The sequence below is a fragment of the Aspergillus ochraceoroseus genome, assembly GCF_002846915.1.
Source record: "Aspergillus ochraceoroseus IBT 24754 chromosome Unknown P175scaffold_1, whole genome shotgun sequence".
Classification (NCBI taxonomy): Eukaryota; Fungi; Ascomycota; class Eurotiomycetes; order Eurotiales; family Aspergillaceae; genus Aspergillus; species Aspergillus ochraceoroseus.
In genome coordinates, this window is record NW_024468476.1 from 4,639,521 (window position 1) to 4,654,175 (window position 14,655).

General features: G+C 49.6%; 7 protein-coding genes and 1 non-coding gene across 8 annotated transcripts; 4 read left to right on the forward strand and 4 right to left on the reverse strand.

The window, feature by feature from the left end:
- Positions 1-262: 262 nt before the first annotated feature.
- On the reverse strand, positions 263-2,961 carry P175DRAFT_0498320 (RNA polymerase-associated protein). Its single transcript, XM_040896474.1, has 4 exons — positions 2,370-2,961; positions 1,554-2,290; positions 1,366-1,505; positions 263-1,288 (listed from the first exon to the last, which is right to left on the reverse strand). The coding sequence occupies exons 1-4, from the start codon at positions 2,600-2,602 to the stop codon at positions 572-574; spliced, it is 1,827 nt and encodes a 608-aa protein (XP_040756605.1). The 5' UTR covers positions 2,603-2,961; the 3' UTR covers positions 263-571.
- Positions 2,962-3,142: 181 nt separating this feature from the next.
- Positions 3,143-3,847, forward strand: P175DRAFT_0426936 (demethoxyubiquinone hydroxylase family protein; the record flags this gene model as incomplete). The annotated part of the gene is made up of 1 exon (XM_040893207.1): positions 3,143-3,847. One exon carries the CDS (start codon positions 3,143-3,145, stop codon positions 3,845-3,847), a length of 705 nt encoding a protein of 234 aa, XP_040756606.1.
- A 186-nt stretch (positions 3,848-4,033) lies between these two features.
- Positions 4,034-4,611, reverse strand: ltpA (tyrosine protein phosphatase LTP1; the record flags this gene model as incomplete). The annotated part of the gene is made up of 2 exons (XM_040893226.1): positions 4,034-4,512; positions 4,560-4,611. The coding sequence occupies 2 exons, from the start codon at positions 4,609-4,611 to the stop codon at positions 4,034-4,036; spliced, it is 531 nt and encodes a 176-aa protein (XP_040756607.1).
- Positions 4,612-4,674: 63 nt separating this feature from the next.
- Positions 4,675-6,443, reverse strand: P175DRAFT_0554466 (putative protein kinase; the record flags this gene model as incomplete). The annotated part of the gene is made up of 5 exons (XM_040900561.1): positions 4,675-5,154; positions 5,217-5,382; positions 5,442-5,758; positions 5,809-6,140; positions 6,199-6,443. 5 exons carry the CDS (start codon positions 6,441-6,443, stop codon positions 4,976-4,978), a joined length of 1,239 nt encoding a protein of 412 aa, XP_040756608.1. The 3' UTR covers positions 4,675-4,975.
- Positions 6,444-7,263: 820 nt separating this feature from the next.
- chsA (chitin synthase class I) lies at positions 7,264-10,754 on the forward strand. The gene is made up of 5 exons (XM_040896475.1): positions 7,264-7,793; positions 7,865-9,499; positions 9,554-9,955; positions 10,012-10,518; positions 10,587-10,754. The coding sequence occupies exons 1-5, from the start codon at positions 7,659-7,661 to the stop codon at positions 10,599-10,601; spliced, it is 2,694 nt and encodes an 897-aa protein (XP_040756609.1). The 5' UTR covers positions 7,264-7,658; the 3' UTR covers positions 10,602-10,754.
- Positions 10,755-11,586: 832 nt separating this feature from the next.
- P175DRAFT_0t6 lies at positions 11,587-11,657 on the forward strand. Its single transcript has one exon. It is a non-coding gene; the product is annotated as a tRNA-Gly (tRNA).
- A 75-nt stretch (positions 11,658-11,732) lies between these two features.
- P175DRAFT_0498323 (uncharacterized protein) lies at positions 11,733-12,566 on the reverse strand. The gene is made up of 2 exons (XM_040896476.1): positions 12,044-12,566; positions 11,733-11,970 (listed from the first exon to the last, which is right to left on the reverse strand). Exons 1-2 carry the CDS (start codon positions 12,531-12,533, stop codon positions 11,813-11,815), a joined length of 648 nt encoding a protein of 215 aa, XP_040756610.1. The 5' UTR covers positions 12,534-12,566; the 3' UTR covers positions 11,733-11,812.
- A 776-nt stretch (positions 12,567-13,342) lies between these two features.
- Positions 13,343-14,650, forward strand: P175DRAFT_0429012 (putative sulfate/molybdate transporter; the record flags this gene model as incomplete). The annotated part of the gene is made up of 1 exon (XM_040893340.1): positions 13,343-14,650. One exon carries the CDS (start codon positions 13,343-13,345, stop codon positions 14,648-14,650), a length of 1,308 nt encoding a protein of 435 aa, XP_040756611.1.
- Between the last annotated feature and the right edge of the window lie 5 nt (positions 14,651-14,655).

Consider the following 14,655-nt stretch of genomic DNA (forward strand, 5'->3'; position numbering starts at 1 on the left):
TGCAAGTTGGTAAAGGGATAGGTATATCAAAGCATTAAATAAATTAAGTGTTTAAACCATTTTCTTCAAGGTTAATTTTATGGGGTTGGACATAGAGACTCTCTCTCTCTCTCTCCACTTCGATGAATCCAGGGCGGAGAATTCGCGACTTACGAAGACACGCGCCGCGACCGCGTCTCTATCACACGTGATTGGCGCGAAAGCTCTTATCGGAAATTGAGTCCTGAGGCAAATATTCAAGAGTAAATATTCATGTAGCATAGCACAGCCAAAAAATAATGATAATAATAATAGTATAATTGTTCCATAATACAGATCACATGCAACTAAGCTAGAACGCCCAAGAGAGATACCATCCCGATGAAGAATTACAGAGAGCCATAAGTTGCGCCAGATGGATGATGCTTGACGGCTGCGAGGGCGACACGGCCGTCACCGCAAAGCCCCGAAAGAATAAAGATAACAGGTCGGAATTGCGCTTTTTTTTGATGATAATCAGATTGTGCGAAATACATCCCATCCATGTCTCCGAAAAAAGAAAAAGAAAAAAGAAAAAGAAAAAGATAAAAAACTAGATTTCAATGTCGATGTCCAAATCCAAAGCGGCGATGTTCTCGTCGTCCAGGTTCCGATGACGAATAGTCGTGATGCCGCCTTTGAGCTGCTTCTTCTGTGAATTGGATGGAGTATTGGTTCGATCCGGCGTATTCGCGTTGGACGGTGTGGCCGAAACAGAGGTTGCATCACGGCTTGCGGTGTCGTCCTTTCCATTGACGTCGTAGTGTGTTCTTGCTTGTGTGCGGACGCGCATGAAAGGATTCATCGTAGCTTCTCCCCGAGCAACAGCGGCCGCGGCCTTGCGACTGGCTTTCCGTTCCTCCAACTGAGCGCGACGGACGTTTTCGGTATTGAGTTTCTGGTTACGCAAATTCAGTTGCGCTAGACGCTCGTGCTCGGAGACCTTCTCGGCACGGGGTTTGGACGTGCTAGTACCAAAGGCAAGCTTCTGAGTTGCTTGGGTCGCAAGCTCTCCCTGCAGTCTCTCAACCTCAGCATCATCACCGATTTCCCGAGCATACTTCAATTGCTTCTCGAGCTCAACACGTTTGAAAAACACCGCCTTGGTGTCTAGAGAACCTTGCTTGCGCAGTTTTTCGTTCAGCTCCTCAGTGGTGAACTTATGGTTGAGTAGACGGTTGATATCCTTTACTTTCCTGGCTACTTGGGACTTGGTAGCCATCTTGCAGTCGTCAACGGCCATGGTCTGGCGATATCGGTTAAATTCCGCCTAGATGTCGTTAGCCGTTGGAGGGGGGTTTCTTTTTTTTTCTTTCTTTTTTTTTGACGTAGATAAGGGTCACCAACCTCTGTAAATGGGGAATCGGAGCAAGCAATAAAGGGAAATTCACGTTCTGATTTGCCGTGGGCGAGAACAGCGTACTGGTTTGTCACGAAAGATCGGCCGTTGGCACCCTCTAAGGCATACGGTTTTCCCACAGCGAATCCTAGGAAAGTTAGTGCCCTGACGTTTAAATGGTTCGGGTTACACTCACGCTTAATCAAGCAAAGCCGATACTCATTGACCCCCGTATCCCTGCTGGGACCAATATTGACCCGGGCATAACACCCCGAAATAGAATCATCGAACCCAGGGTAGAAGCAGACCTGAGCAAAGTTGGTGCGACCGACACGAGTCCTCTGGATGTCACGCAGTTCTGCAGGGGGGTCGTCCTTTGGAGGCGACGGCGACCGTTCGCGATCATCCCACTCAACTTCGCTCTCCCCTTCAGCATCTTCATCGGAGATGCGAGAGCGAGACTTGTTGTCCTTGGCCGAGGGCTCACGACGCCGGAGCTCATCCCGCTTGCCTTTCTGTTCTCGCTGTCGCTTATATGCCTCAATAGCCTCGGAGGTCTCGCCTACTTTGCGGCCACCCAGCGTTGTCTTCTGTCGGGAGCTCTTGCGGTTTCCCTCGTCGAGATTTGCGGCACTAGCCTTGCGCTTATTCTTCTTTGCCTTGCGGGCTTCCTCCCGTTCCCGGGATGCCAAAAGACGACGAAGAGCGAGGTCCTGATTGTGACGATCGACCTCCTGCGCACGTTCGGACAGAATTTGTTCCCTCTGGATCTCTGGAAGGGCCATGATCTCTTCCTTGTCTTTGGCGGAATGGTAGAGCTTCTCGTAGGCAAACATAGGGCCATCATCCTCGGCCTCAGCAGCGGAGCCCTCCGAATCCGAGGCTGCTTCTGATTCAGACATGCTGGCGGAGTCAAGGGAATCGGCTGCAGATCTGGAAATATGCAAAGAGAAATGTCAGTGGATCGTTAGGCCAACACCAGAATACCAAATGGGAAAGCGACCAAACGTACACCTCGCCATCCTCCTCCTCCTCCTCATCGTCATCCCTCCTCGACTTTCGACCGCGACGGACTGGCTTCGCAATCCCCTTTCGAGCCATGGTTGATGGTTCAGGTGAACGAGGTGAAGCTGAGGGGGCAGGGGATGCAGAGGTCTGCTTGCGGGGGGTGGAGGAAGTCTCCTCATCGGAGGAGGCATCGTCACCCGCCAATGCGAGCAACTCAGCATCGAGGTCATCGGCCATGGTGAATACGAGCCAATCGAGGCCTGAAAAATCAGGTGTTCTGGGACTGAACCGGGGTCGGAAAAGGGCGCAGGGCCGGCCTCAAGCGAGTGGTAACCGCCTAGTGAAGGGCAGAAAGGAGGCCCTGGGAAAAGAGAGAGCGAAGGAACCCCCTGAGCAGCTGTCGCAATGAATGAGAAAGGGTCGTAGGCGGCCAAACTGCAGCCAAACACGACTCAAATGAGGTATAGATATATAGGCAGTATAGACGACTCGAACAGGGAGCGTGAGATAAATCGCGCAATACACATATAGAGGAAAACAAAACGGGTGCTGCTGGAGGGAGGAGAAGCAGGACAGAAAAGTGAAGTCGAGGTGGTAAGTGGCGGGTTGAGAGTCGGAACCGTTTAGAAAGTGACTGTCAGATTTCGATTTCGATTGGCCGCTGGCCTCCCGACTTTCCAACTTCTGGAATGACGTCCGGCCGGCAATTGTCTATGAGGCTCAGATCTCTCTTTTTTGTTTAAGAAAAAAACAATAATTTTGCTCCGGATTCTCGAGATGAGTTCCTTTACCGCACTTCGAGCTCATCGCTCAGCTTATTCTCGACCACTTTTGCTAGATTTTCTCGCCCCGTCCACTCTACACCACCGCCAGTACCACGCCACCCCGTCCAGCTCGAAACCCAAATACATTCTGAACCAGAAACAACGCGAATTCCTGGATAGCGCTCTTCGCGTCAATCAGGCCGGGGAACTGGCAGCAACGCTGATCTACACGGCGCAAACCCCCCAGGTGGTGCGCTCCCACCCTCACCTACGACCGTTGATGAAGCACATGTACGACCAGGAAGCGGGTCACCTGTCGACCTTCAACCAGATGATTGCCAAACACCGCGTACGGCCCACGGCGATGTATCCAGTCTGGGAGGTGGCCGCAACGTTTCTGGGCTGGTCGACCGGAGTCATGGGACGGGAGGCGGCGATGGCCTGCACGGAAGCTGTAGAAACGGAGATTGGGACCCATTACAACGATCAGGTTCGGGAGATTCTGTCCTGGGAAGCCGATGCGGAGAGCCGAGGAGAGGAGCTAGATGAGGAGCTCCAGGATATGTTGGCGACATTTCGAAGGATTCGAGACGAAGAACTGGAACATTTGGACCATGCGGTAGAGAACGACGCCAAAGAGGCCCGGCCTTATGACCCGTTGGTCAATGTCATCCGTCTGGGATGTCGAACGGCCATCAAAATCAGCGAAAGAGTATGAAATACCACCCGGCCCCTTTCTTCCTTCCTTCCTACCTTGGGGTCGGAGAGCTTGTCACTATAAACATTCCTGACTGATACATGTAATACTATATCCTTTTTTTTTTTTAATTCTAGATCCTATAAGGTTTGAAGGAGAAGTTTTTATCTATGGTCTAATCAACCCCTTTTGGGAAGGGGGGGGAATCTAGTTCTTTTGCTTCTTCTCCAAATATTCCAAAAAGCTCTCGGAGAATCGGACGGCTTGCTGGTAAACCTCTTCGAATCCATTGGCACCCCCATAGTACGGATCCTGAACCACCTCCCCACCACCCACGCGAGAATGTAGAGCGCCTCCGGGTCCAAAATCGCCAAACAGCCGGACCTCTGCCACCTTCGCCGCGGGTGTGCCAGACGCAGCCAGGGAGGCGCGCAGTTCTAGGAGATCCTCGAGATTATGCCTGTCCATGGCGAGCAGGTAGTCGAAGTGGAGGAAGTCCTCCTGGGTGACTTTGCGGGCGGCATGTTTGTAGTCTCGGATCCCATGTCGGCGGAGCGTGGCCATGGTACGAGAGTCGGGCGGTTCGAGGGAATGGTAGGCGGCAGTTCCGGCGGAGTCAATGTTGTTGATCAAGGGATGGGTGGCGGCGAGGTTACGGAAGACTCCTTCAGCCATGGGGGAGCGGCCTAGGGATTTGGTTAGAGAGAGACTCGTAGTGAGGAATAGCACGTACAGATATTGCCAAGGCAGATAAAGAGGACATTTACTTGGTCATTGGCAGACATTTTCGACAATGATTATTATGATTATTATGATTCTTTTAGGTATTTGGTAGGAAGTGAGGGGGTAAATGAAGATTTGATAATTTCCTTTATCGATAGAGAGAGAGAGAGAAATGGTCTGTGCAGGTTACTCACAGTAACTACTCCATACCTAGGACTTTATAACTAGTTGACTGATTATTAAATCATTTCATAAACTACTTCTTATAACAATGAAATAGTTAGCAACGCAATAATATATATTAAAGAAATCGTGGAGTTGTAGGGTTTTTAGCCCTCTGGCACCTATTCACGGCGTAAGTAGAATTGGTTCGAAAGCAGAGGTCGTTACAAAATATATATATATAACTATATATATAGCTGGCGGCTAGAGCAAGAACGGATGTTCAAGCAGCTGTTTGGCTGTCTTGCGTTCCTCTGGCATCCACTTCAACATCGACATAATGAATGCCAAAAAGAACTCTTTCTCCTCGCCACTAAGCCGCTTTTCCAGGGCCTCAAGTGAAACAGAGGGTATAGGCGCTTCATGGTGAGCAATCCACCCGCCTGCAGCTATGTCAGCCTCAGTCAATGGGGGAAAAGGTGTGCAATGAGGAACAGGCACCAACCACTCGAGTCAAAGCACTGCTCTGTTGTCTCACTACGCTGCACGAATTCGGCCGGCGGTGGTCCAATCAAGGCTACCATGAGGGCCAGGTGCTTAAACGGGTCATGGCCTCCTCTGGAATGAAATATATCTCCAAACAGATGCTGCCCTTCGAACATGTCCCAAATCTAATCGATTATCAGCAAGACAGTACAGCAACAAGCAACTCTGGTAGCACCGGACTCACCAGGCCTGCAAGGTTCCAGATATCAATAGCACTTCCCCAAGGCATTTCAAAAATAACCTCTGGCGCTCTGTAGATATGTGGTTGGATGAAAGGTCCTGACTCCTGTGTTTTACCAATCCTTGCCTCGCCAAAGTCACATAGGACTGGGAGACCATAGTTTCTGCCTCTAGTTGGCCTGCGAAATTTCCGACTGCTATAAATAATACGTGACTGGCTGATCAACTTCCGGGGGCTTGGAGTTTTGGATTCCGCCGTTGCAAAATCTGCCAGCATGGAGTTATCCTCTAGGCTGAGCATCAGATTGTCGGTCTTTAGATCTAGTGGACATTAGTTCAGAATCCAATGTTCACAGAGCGTGGGTCTCTACCAGTATGGATAACCTCGGCCTCAGCGTGCAAGAAATCAAGCGCTAAGAGAAGTCGCCTGACAGTCATTTTGAGCAGAGGTAGATCAAATGGCCTGGGATTCATTCTCATCATTTCGAGGAGCGTCATATTCATCGGCTGCAAGACAAGGCACCGATGCGTGCCACCAGGACCCTGGAGGTCAAATGCATCATATAGTTCGCGGATCAATGACTGACCCGGATGCAAAGAATCAAGTTTTGCCAGGTGTTCATAGACTCTCAATTCGTGATCTGTTGCAGTAGGATAATCCGGTAAACAGGTAGACACCTTTAATACTGTATAGTTATTGACTCTTTGATTCATCACTCGTCAGAGTTCTTCTAGGATTGATTGGACTTGGAGAGGGGTACTGGAGATCCCGGCATAGCCAACTTGTTGAATATGCCCCATACCCCAGCTTTCCCGCAACTTCGTATCTGGTGTGATACACATCGCCAATTGTCACTGGATAATAATGCGCCGGCTTGTAATGTGGTAAGGTCTCTTCCTCAATCGGGGTTCCCGTGGGGAGAATCTGCGCAATGCTAGAGCATTCTCTAGAAGACGGTCGTGCTCGTCGAATGTTATTTGTTAGAGCTCTCAATATAGACGCCATTTGAATCAGGTTGAGGTATGAGGAGGAACAACACAACACGAAACGACAACCGGAGGAGTCCTCTTACTAATCCACGTCTGCTCGTCGATGTCTGTACTTCACTCGACAGTATCACAAAATAGATGATTGTGGTCCACAGAAGATTAGGCTCCAGGAAACTGCAGTTATAAAAAGAAACAGGTACCGCCACACTGCTGTGGCTGTGGAAGGAGTTGTGGTTGGCCCAGTGACCATCGTGGGGAATCATTTTCGAGGTTCCATGGATATCCTGTTTTATATTTTATATTATAAGGATCTTGTCTGGATATTATATTGTACAGAGTCTGTACGGAGTAGATATAAGAGTATGGGATGGGATGGGATGTATTGTATAGGTGCTTCATCTTCAGCAAAGTCGACCTGGAAACCATCACACTAAACAAGTCCCACCTCTCTCTCCAATAAATCAATAAATCTCCTCGAATCATTCTCATCAATACAAAGAAAAACCCATCAATGAATTAGTTAGTTAACTATAGAGGCTTGTCAATTGTGGCGCTGCTCCAACTTGACGCTATTTTTCTCATCTTCTCATTTATCATTTATTTTTCCCTTCATCTTCCTGCTTCCTGCAATCTCTCTTCCTCCCCGCTTCATACATACATACACTTACATATTCTCCAATAATCTGTCTTTGCATCTGATAAATCTCTTTTATTATTATTCTTATTATTATATCTCCCCTCTTCCGTACCATACACAGCCTACCTATTGATCTATCACTCACTCTGAAACCGCGCCCAGAAACCAGAGGCCCCAAGCTTCACTAACACTAACGAACTTGACCGCTACGGCGTCGCATTCCATCATCGAATCCCTTCCTGGTCCCGGCAAAGAATCTTACAAGGAGTCTGGTCTGCCGCACAGATGTCCTATAATCGCTTAGGTGAGTCCTCAGGCATCTGTTCCGTCTCCCCGATCCCGCTGCGTTGTTGCCTGTCTCCCTTCATTCTTCGCATCAACTTCCCTCCTGAAACTCTTCTGCTGTCCTATTCTTGCATCAGTCCCCGCAGCCAGCGTGCAGACCAGATTATCTGCTGGTCCTTTTCCCCCTCCCCTGTCCGGCGAGAATCAGCTCCTCTGGCGCATCCAGAAGTCAATCCCGCTGCCCGACTTCACCCGTGCTGACTTTCGAGCTTAGAAGATCCCTACGGGGACGAGCCTCGTTCGCCCACCATGAATCCCAGTCACAGTCATCTCGATCATCGTTCCCCGTCCCCTAGTCGCCCGCTCCATGATTACCAGCTCTCAGAAGATCCCTATGGGCGCATCGAAATGCCGTCCAGTGACCAACTGGCCGAACAACCTACAGTATGATACTCCAGCTTGACAAGACAGCATACAATAGACTTTCTCTCTCTCTCTCTAACGAAGCTTGATAGTTCTCCGTCGAAAGACTTCCCGCATACGGTCACGGCAATGCCTATGATACCCAGCAGCACCAGCAAAACTACCCCGAATATGAATACTCTGTAGACCCTGAGGCACACCACGATGCCTACTACACGCAACCTTACCAACCAACAGCAACCCCACAAGATGATTACGATCTAGGACAGTACTCGGGATCCCAGCAAGCTTACCACGATGACGCCCCGATCCTACAAGCAGATAACCCATTCGAGGCGGCAGACCCATATAGCGACGACTACCAAGCGGATCCAACGCTGGTTCCAACCCCGAGTCCAGCTCCAATTCGACGGTGGAAAACGGTGAAAGAAGTGCCCCTGTTCGACGGTAACCTCGTCCTTGACTGTCCGATTGCCCCGAAGCTGCTGAATCAAGTACCCCATGCCGAACCCCCCCAGCGCGACGAGTTCACGCACATGCGCTACTCGGCCGCCACGTGCGATCCGTCGGACTTTTACGAAGAGCGCTTCACGCTTCGCCAGAAGCTTTTCGCCAAGCCTCGACATACGGAGCTCTTTATCGTGGTCACCATGTACAATGAGGATGACTTCCTCTTTGCGCGAACCATGATTGGGGTGTTTAAGAACATCGAGTACATGTGCTCGCGCACCCGAAGTAAGACCTGGGGCAAGGACGCCTGGAAGAAGATTGTCGTCTGTGTCATCAGTGATGGTCGTGCCAAGATTAACCCGCGGACTCGTGCGGTGCTGGCCGGGTTGGGATGTTACCAGGACGGCATTGCCAAGCAGCAGGTGAATGGCAAAGATGTGACGGCGCATATCTACGAGTACACCACGCAGGTGGGCTTGGAGCTCAAGGGAACCCAGGTCCATCTCAAGCCGCGCTCGGGCGTTCCCGTCCAGATGATCTTCTGTCTCAAGGAAAAGAACCAGAAGAAGATCAACTCCCACCGCTGGTTTTTCCAGGCGTTTGGTCGGGTTCTGGATCCGAATATCTGCGTCCTGCTCGACGCCGGTACCCAGCCCGGCAAGGACTCGATCTACCGCTTGTGGAAGGCCTTTGATGTCGAACCGATGTGTGGAGGCGCCTGCGGTGAAATCAAGGTCATGTTGGACCACGGAAAGAAGCTGTTCAACCCCCTGGTCGCGGGTCAGAACTTTGAGTATAAATTGAGTAACATTCTCGACAAGCCGTTGGAATCCGCCTTTGGTTTCATTTCGGTGCTTCCCGGTGCCTTTTCTGCCTACCGATATATCGCCCTCCAGAACGACAAGAACGGCCAAGGTCCCTTGGAGCGATACTTCCTGGGTGAGAAGATGCACGGTGCTAACGCCGGCATTTTCACCGCCAATATGTACCTGGCCGAAGATCGAATTCTGTGCTTCGAAATCGTGACGAAACGGAACTGTCGCTGGCTCCTCCAGTACGTCAAATCCTCCACTGGTGAAACCGATGTGCCAGATCGGATGGCGGAATTTATTCTTCAGCGTCGTCGTTGGCTCAATGGAAGTTTTTTCGCCGCCGTCTATGCGATCGCCCATTTCTATCAGGTCTGGAGAAGTGACCATAGCTTCTTGCGGAAGTCCATGCTGTTGATTGAATTCATTTACCAGACCCTCAATATGCTTTTTGCTTGGTTTGGCATTGTAAGTAGTGAAACTATCCACCAACTCTCCCGCCAATACTGACCTAGAGAACAGGGTAATTTCTTCTTAGTATTCCATATCCTGACGACCTATCTGGGTGACGCCTCGCTCCTGGGCACTGCTGGTAAGGTGCTCGGCGTGGTGTTTGAATGGCTCTATCTCGCGACTTTGGTAACCTGCTTCGTCTTGTCCCTGGGTAACCGTCCTGGTGGCTCCAATAAGCTCTACATGACCATGGTATACTTCTGGGTGTTTATTATGATCTACCTTGCGTTTGCTGCGGTGTTTGTGACCGTAAAATCGATCCAAACGGAAGTTGAAGATCACACATTCTCCTTCTCGCAGTTGTTCACCAACAGCACTTTCTTCTCGATCATCGTCTCGCTCGGATCGACTTATGTCATGTGGTTTCTTGCTTCGGTCATCTTCATGGATCCTTGGCACATGTTCACCTGCGTAAGTCTTCTTCCTGGAAGGGGCACGGGAACACACCCCATACTAATCGTGCGCAGTTTATTCAATACATCCTCCTCACGCCCACCTACATTAACGTGCTCAATATCTATGCCTTCTGTAATACGCACGACATCACGTGGGGCACCAAAGGAGACGACAAAGCCGAGAAACTGCCGTCCGCTAATCTCAAGCCTGGCGGAAAGGTGGATGTCGAGATTCCCTCCGACGACGGGGACCTAAATGCGCAATACGAAAAGGAGCTGGCTGCATTCGCCCAAAAACCACCCAAGGAGGTCAAGACCGTCCCAGAGGAAGATCGACAGGCCGATTATTACAAGGGATTCCGAAGTGCTGTCGTCCTTGTCTGGGTGTTTTGCAACTTTGCCCTGGGCGCCGTTGTGTTGAGCGCAGCGGGGCTGGGCCGATTCGACGACGATGCAGAAAAGGCGGAGGCGGATCAGAACAAACGCTCTATGATCTATATGGCGGTAGTGCTGTGGAGCGTGGCCGGTCTTTCAATTTTCAAGTTCGTTGGCGCCATGTGGTTCTTGGTGGTACGAATGGTGAGCTTTCCCCAGCCTACTTTTTTTTTTTTAACCCTGACTCCACTTGCTAACCCGTCTATGATTAGTTCCGAGGTGTTTGATTATCAGGTTGCTTCAGCCATGTCTTCCTGTACTTTTTTTGTCTTTTTTCTCCCACAATGCATGGATGACGGATGACTTTGCTTTCCACCACTGCCGGCCAGCATGGTATGTGCGATGACTATAAAGAAGGGAAATGTTTGTTTACGATATGGATGGTTTGATTGATTGGATTTTGTCCTAACCGGTATATACCCGGGCACCTGGATATTATGTTTATGTCTGTACCTAGATGACGCTGATACCTCCATGTACATTGATCTGTTTCGTTTTGTTAATTGATTTCTTCATCATTGATGCCACTTTGGAATTTCCAACGCTTCACTGGTACCTCCTACTATATTCCACCTTCTGAAAACAGACGTTTGCCAGCACTTGGTAGCCTTGTAGTTGGGGTAGGTCCCTACGTATATAAAGGCCTCTAGGTATTTTTCCAAGCCTCAGAATAACATTCGCCTTCTCATCGGTCAATTGCCCAATCTACCGGAACTGCTCTAACCCAGTCTACTTATTCTCATGTCCTTCCGCATGGATATTACATTACCATGCTAGCTCGCTTATGAACAAGTGAATCAAATAACTATCTGAGCAGTAGGTACCTGTGTCTAATCAATCAATCATGCAGCCACCTCCAGGTATAGAGAGGGATGGATCGAGAGATCCAGGCTGGGTTTTGGGGGTTGGTCGTCTAGACATGTGTACCCCGTAGTATATATATGTATGTATATTATATATATAAATCTAATGTCAAGATAATCGATGATCTATACATGAATTGTACCGCGAGATAGCAACCCTGTTCTAGATGCGACATACATGGTCATGAGGGAAATAGACTATTGATAACTGCTCCTGTTTAATAGTAGATAGAGAAAAGAGAATTATCACTGGGGATTAACTACGGAGTAAGTAATTAATTCGGGTCTTTCTTGTATAGAATCAAGTCTGGGTTATATAGTCAAATTTCCACCGACTTTACATCAAGAAGCATCATTGGTCTAGTGGTAGAATTCATCGTTGCCATCGATGAGGCCCGCGTTCGATTCGCGGATGATGCATTCAATTCTTCTTCTTTTTTTCAAAATTTTTTTTTCATTGTTTATTTCTAGTATGTATGTACGTAATCCAACTACCGTTAACTAAGAAAAATATATAAAATAAAATAAAATAAGCCTAGTATATCTATACTCTATATACTTCGTACACCAAGCAATCAAGCCTTTGATCTAACACAGATCGCAACTCCTCCAAGAACCAGCGCCATCCCTAACCACGTCTCCTTTGCAATCACCTTTCGTTCCACATACCATTCACCCAGAACCGTGAACAGGAACGCACTCGAATTCGCCAAGGGCACTGTCAGGGAAAGCTCTATTGAGTGGTATTATTTGTTAAATCCCATCACATAACTCAGGCATTCGGTCCGAGGATGGATGGTACGCACCGTGCTGCCCAACCAAGAGAAAAAACCAAACACTCCCCGTAAGGTTAATCACCAGCGGTATCAAATAAGCGGGGGTCCGCAACAAGTTCACCACCGTCCAGAAAACCGATACTATCTTTGTTTTCAGCCACGACGAAGATGGCCGGGTGTGCATCCAGGCTGGGCGAGGGGTTGTAGCTGATGCTCCTGGTGGTGGAGGAGGAGGAGGAGGAGGTAGGGGTTGATCTTCATCGCTCTCGCTCTCGCTCTCGCTCTCGCTGTCAGCAGCGGGGTCACTGCTGTTGCGATCGGGTTCGCCATCGTTGCTGGTTGATTGTGCAGGCTGGAGCTCTGTTTGGAGTAATCGCAGCTGTTCCTGTCGCGCGTTGAAGTCCGCCGCCGCGCGGCGGATGAATGGCGTGGTGAAGCCCCATGCGACACCAACGAGCAGGAAGGAGAGAATATAGTTGAATACCGGGGGTTGGTCGGAGGGACTGCTGTCGGGATCCATGGTTGTTAGTTGCTTCTATCCTGGAAGTTGAAATCCGGGGGGGGGGTTCAACATCATTTGGATTTTGGAGTGATTCAAAATCAAGCTATCCCAATTGGGAAATGGATGCGAGTCGCCTGGGCATCTCGATGGCAGCAAAGATAGGTGCAATTGATGAATCAGGTCGAGTGGCCCCTAAGTCGAAGGGTCAAAAGGATGCGAGATATCTGCTTAATTACCCCGTACTTTCCCTAAGACCCAACATACGCACATTCTCTGGATATATGAAGACTGGAGTAGGAATAACCCCAAAGAGGATAAGAAACGCCCTAATCTGTCTTGGGATTAGTTGGTAATTACCCCGTACACTCCACTCCACATAGTACTAACTAGTTAGTTAGTTCTCTACTCCTTAGTAAGTAATTGTCTACGGAATAACTAGCATACAAGAGATGTACAATGAAAGATCTTAAATTAAATGTATACACTTCTGACCACCATCATAACACGCTCAAATAGCTGTCAGTAGAGCTTTTCCGCGGAAGTTGACGTAATGACAATACAGTACCAGGCCGAGATCAGATATACCCTATACGGACTAGTGTTTGATTAGATGCCTTGCCCCTCTATAAATGTATGCACCTCAATTCTAACTCCAACCTCCCAGTATTCATTTGCCCTTTGCCTGTCTAGCTGTGGTTGATGAAACAGCCTGGAAACCTTTTGTTTTACGGGGAAAATATAAAGTATAAGCACAGTGTATCTGCCCAAGGTTTGTGCTCAACTTTCCAACTTATCGGAGCTGACCAATGGGCGTATAGTATAAACAGATGAATCTCCAATCCATCCGACCCATTACCCAGTATAATGTCTCGACCTTTCGACGCCATTATATGGCGGAGATTGCGGGCTCACTTGGGGATCTGGGGACCTTCCTTCCCATCGCCCTGGTTCTCGCTGCTAACCACACAGTCTCCCTCGCCAGCACCCTCATTTTTTCTGGCCTCTTCAACATCCTGACCGGGTTATTCTTCGGGATTCCTCTTCCAGTCCAGCCCATGAAGGCCATTGCTGCCGTGGCTATTGCCAGGTCCTTCTCTCCTGGATCGATTGCCGCAGCGGGAATCTTTGTTGCTGCCGTTATCTTCGTCGGGAGTGCCACCGGCCTCCTCCGATGGTTCACTCGAGTTATTCCCATTCCGGTGGTAAAGGGTATCCAAGTTGGAGCTGGCCTGTCTCTTATCATGACTGCTTGTCAGAGCCTTCGTGACCTGGGATGGATTCATCCGTCGTGGGCCGATAATCGTCTTTGGGCCATTGGCATCTTTCTCGCACTTCTCTTGACCCATTCTACAGCTAAACGGCTACCGTATGCTCTGGTTGTTTTTATTATAGGCTTAGTTATTGCCATTATTCGCAGTGCCCTTGCTGCGGAACTGCCAGTTATTTCGGTGTGGCATCCGAGTCTTGTGGTGCCTGTCGGCTCTGAGTGGTCTGAAGGTGCCATTGATGCTGGTCTCGGCCAGCTCCCCCTGACCACGCTAAACTCCATTGTCGCGGTCGTTCATTTGGCCGCTGATATACTTCCTTCCGTTCCAACTCCGTCTGTTACAGCCATCGGCCTGAGCGTTGCCGGCATGAACTTGGTCGGGTGCTGGTGGGGTGCTATGCCCGTTTGCCACGGCTCTGGGGGTCTAGCTGCGCAATATCGATTTGGCGCGCGGTCCGGAGCGAGCGTCATCTTCTTGGGACTGTGCAAATTAATCATAGGTCTGCTCTGGGGTGAGAGCCTGGTCGGACTGCTACACCGTTTCCCTGTAGCTCTTCTCGCCGTCATGGTGATTGCGGCCGGATTAGAGCTAGTCCGTGTTGGTGAGAGCCTGAATACCCCTGGCGCACGAGATTTGTCGAGACACCACGAAGAAGCAGAGGGGGGTTCCTCTCGAGTCCACCTCAGCGAGGAGGAGCGAACTCGACGGTGGATGGTCATGCTGGTTACGGTGGGACTGCTCGTCGGATTCAAGAACGATGCGGTGGGATTTGCTGCTGGCATGCTATGCCACTGGGCCTATGAATTGCCCAGATGGGTCGAAAAGTCGCGACGACGTTGGTCAGAAGGAAGAGTACGTCTACCGTGACGTTA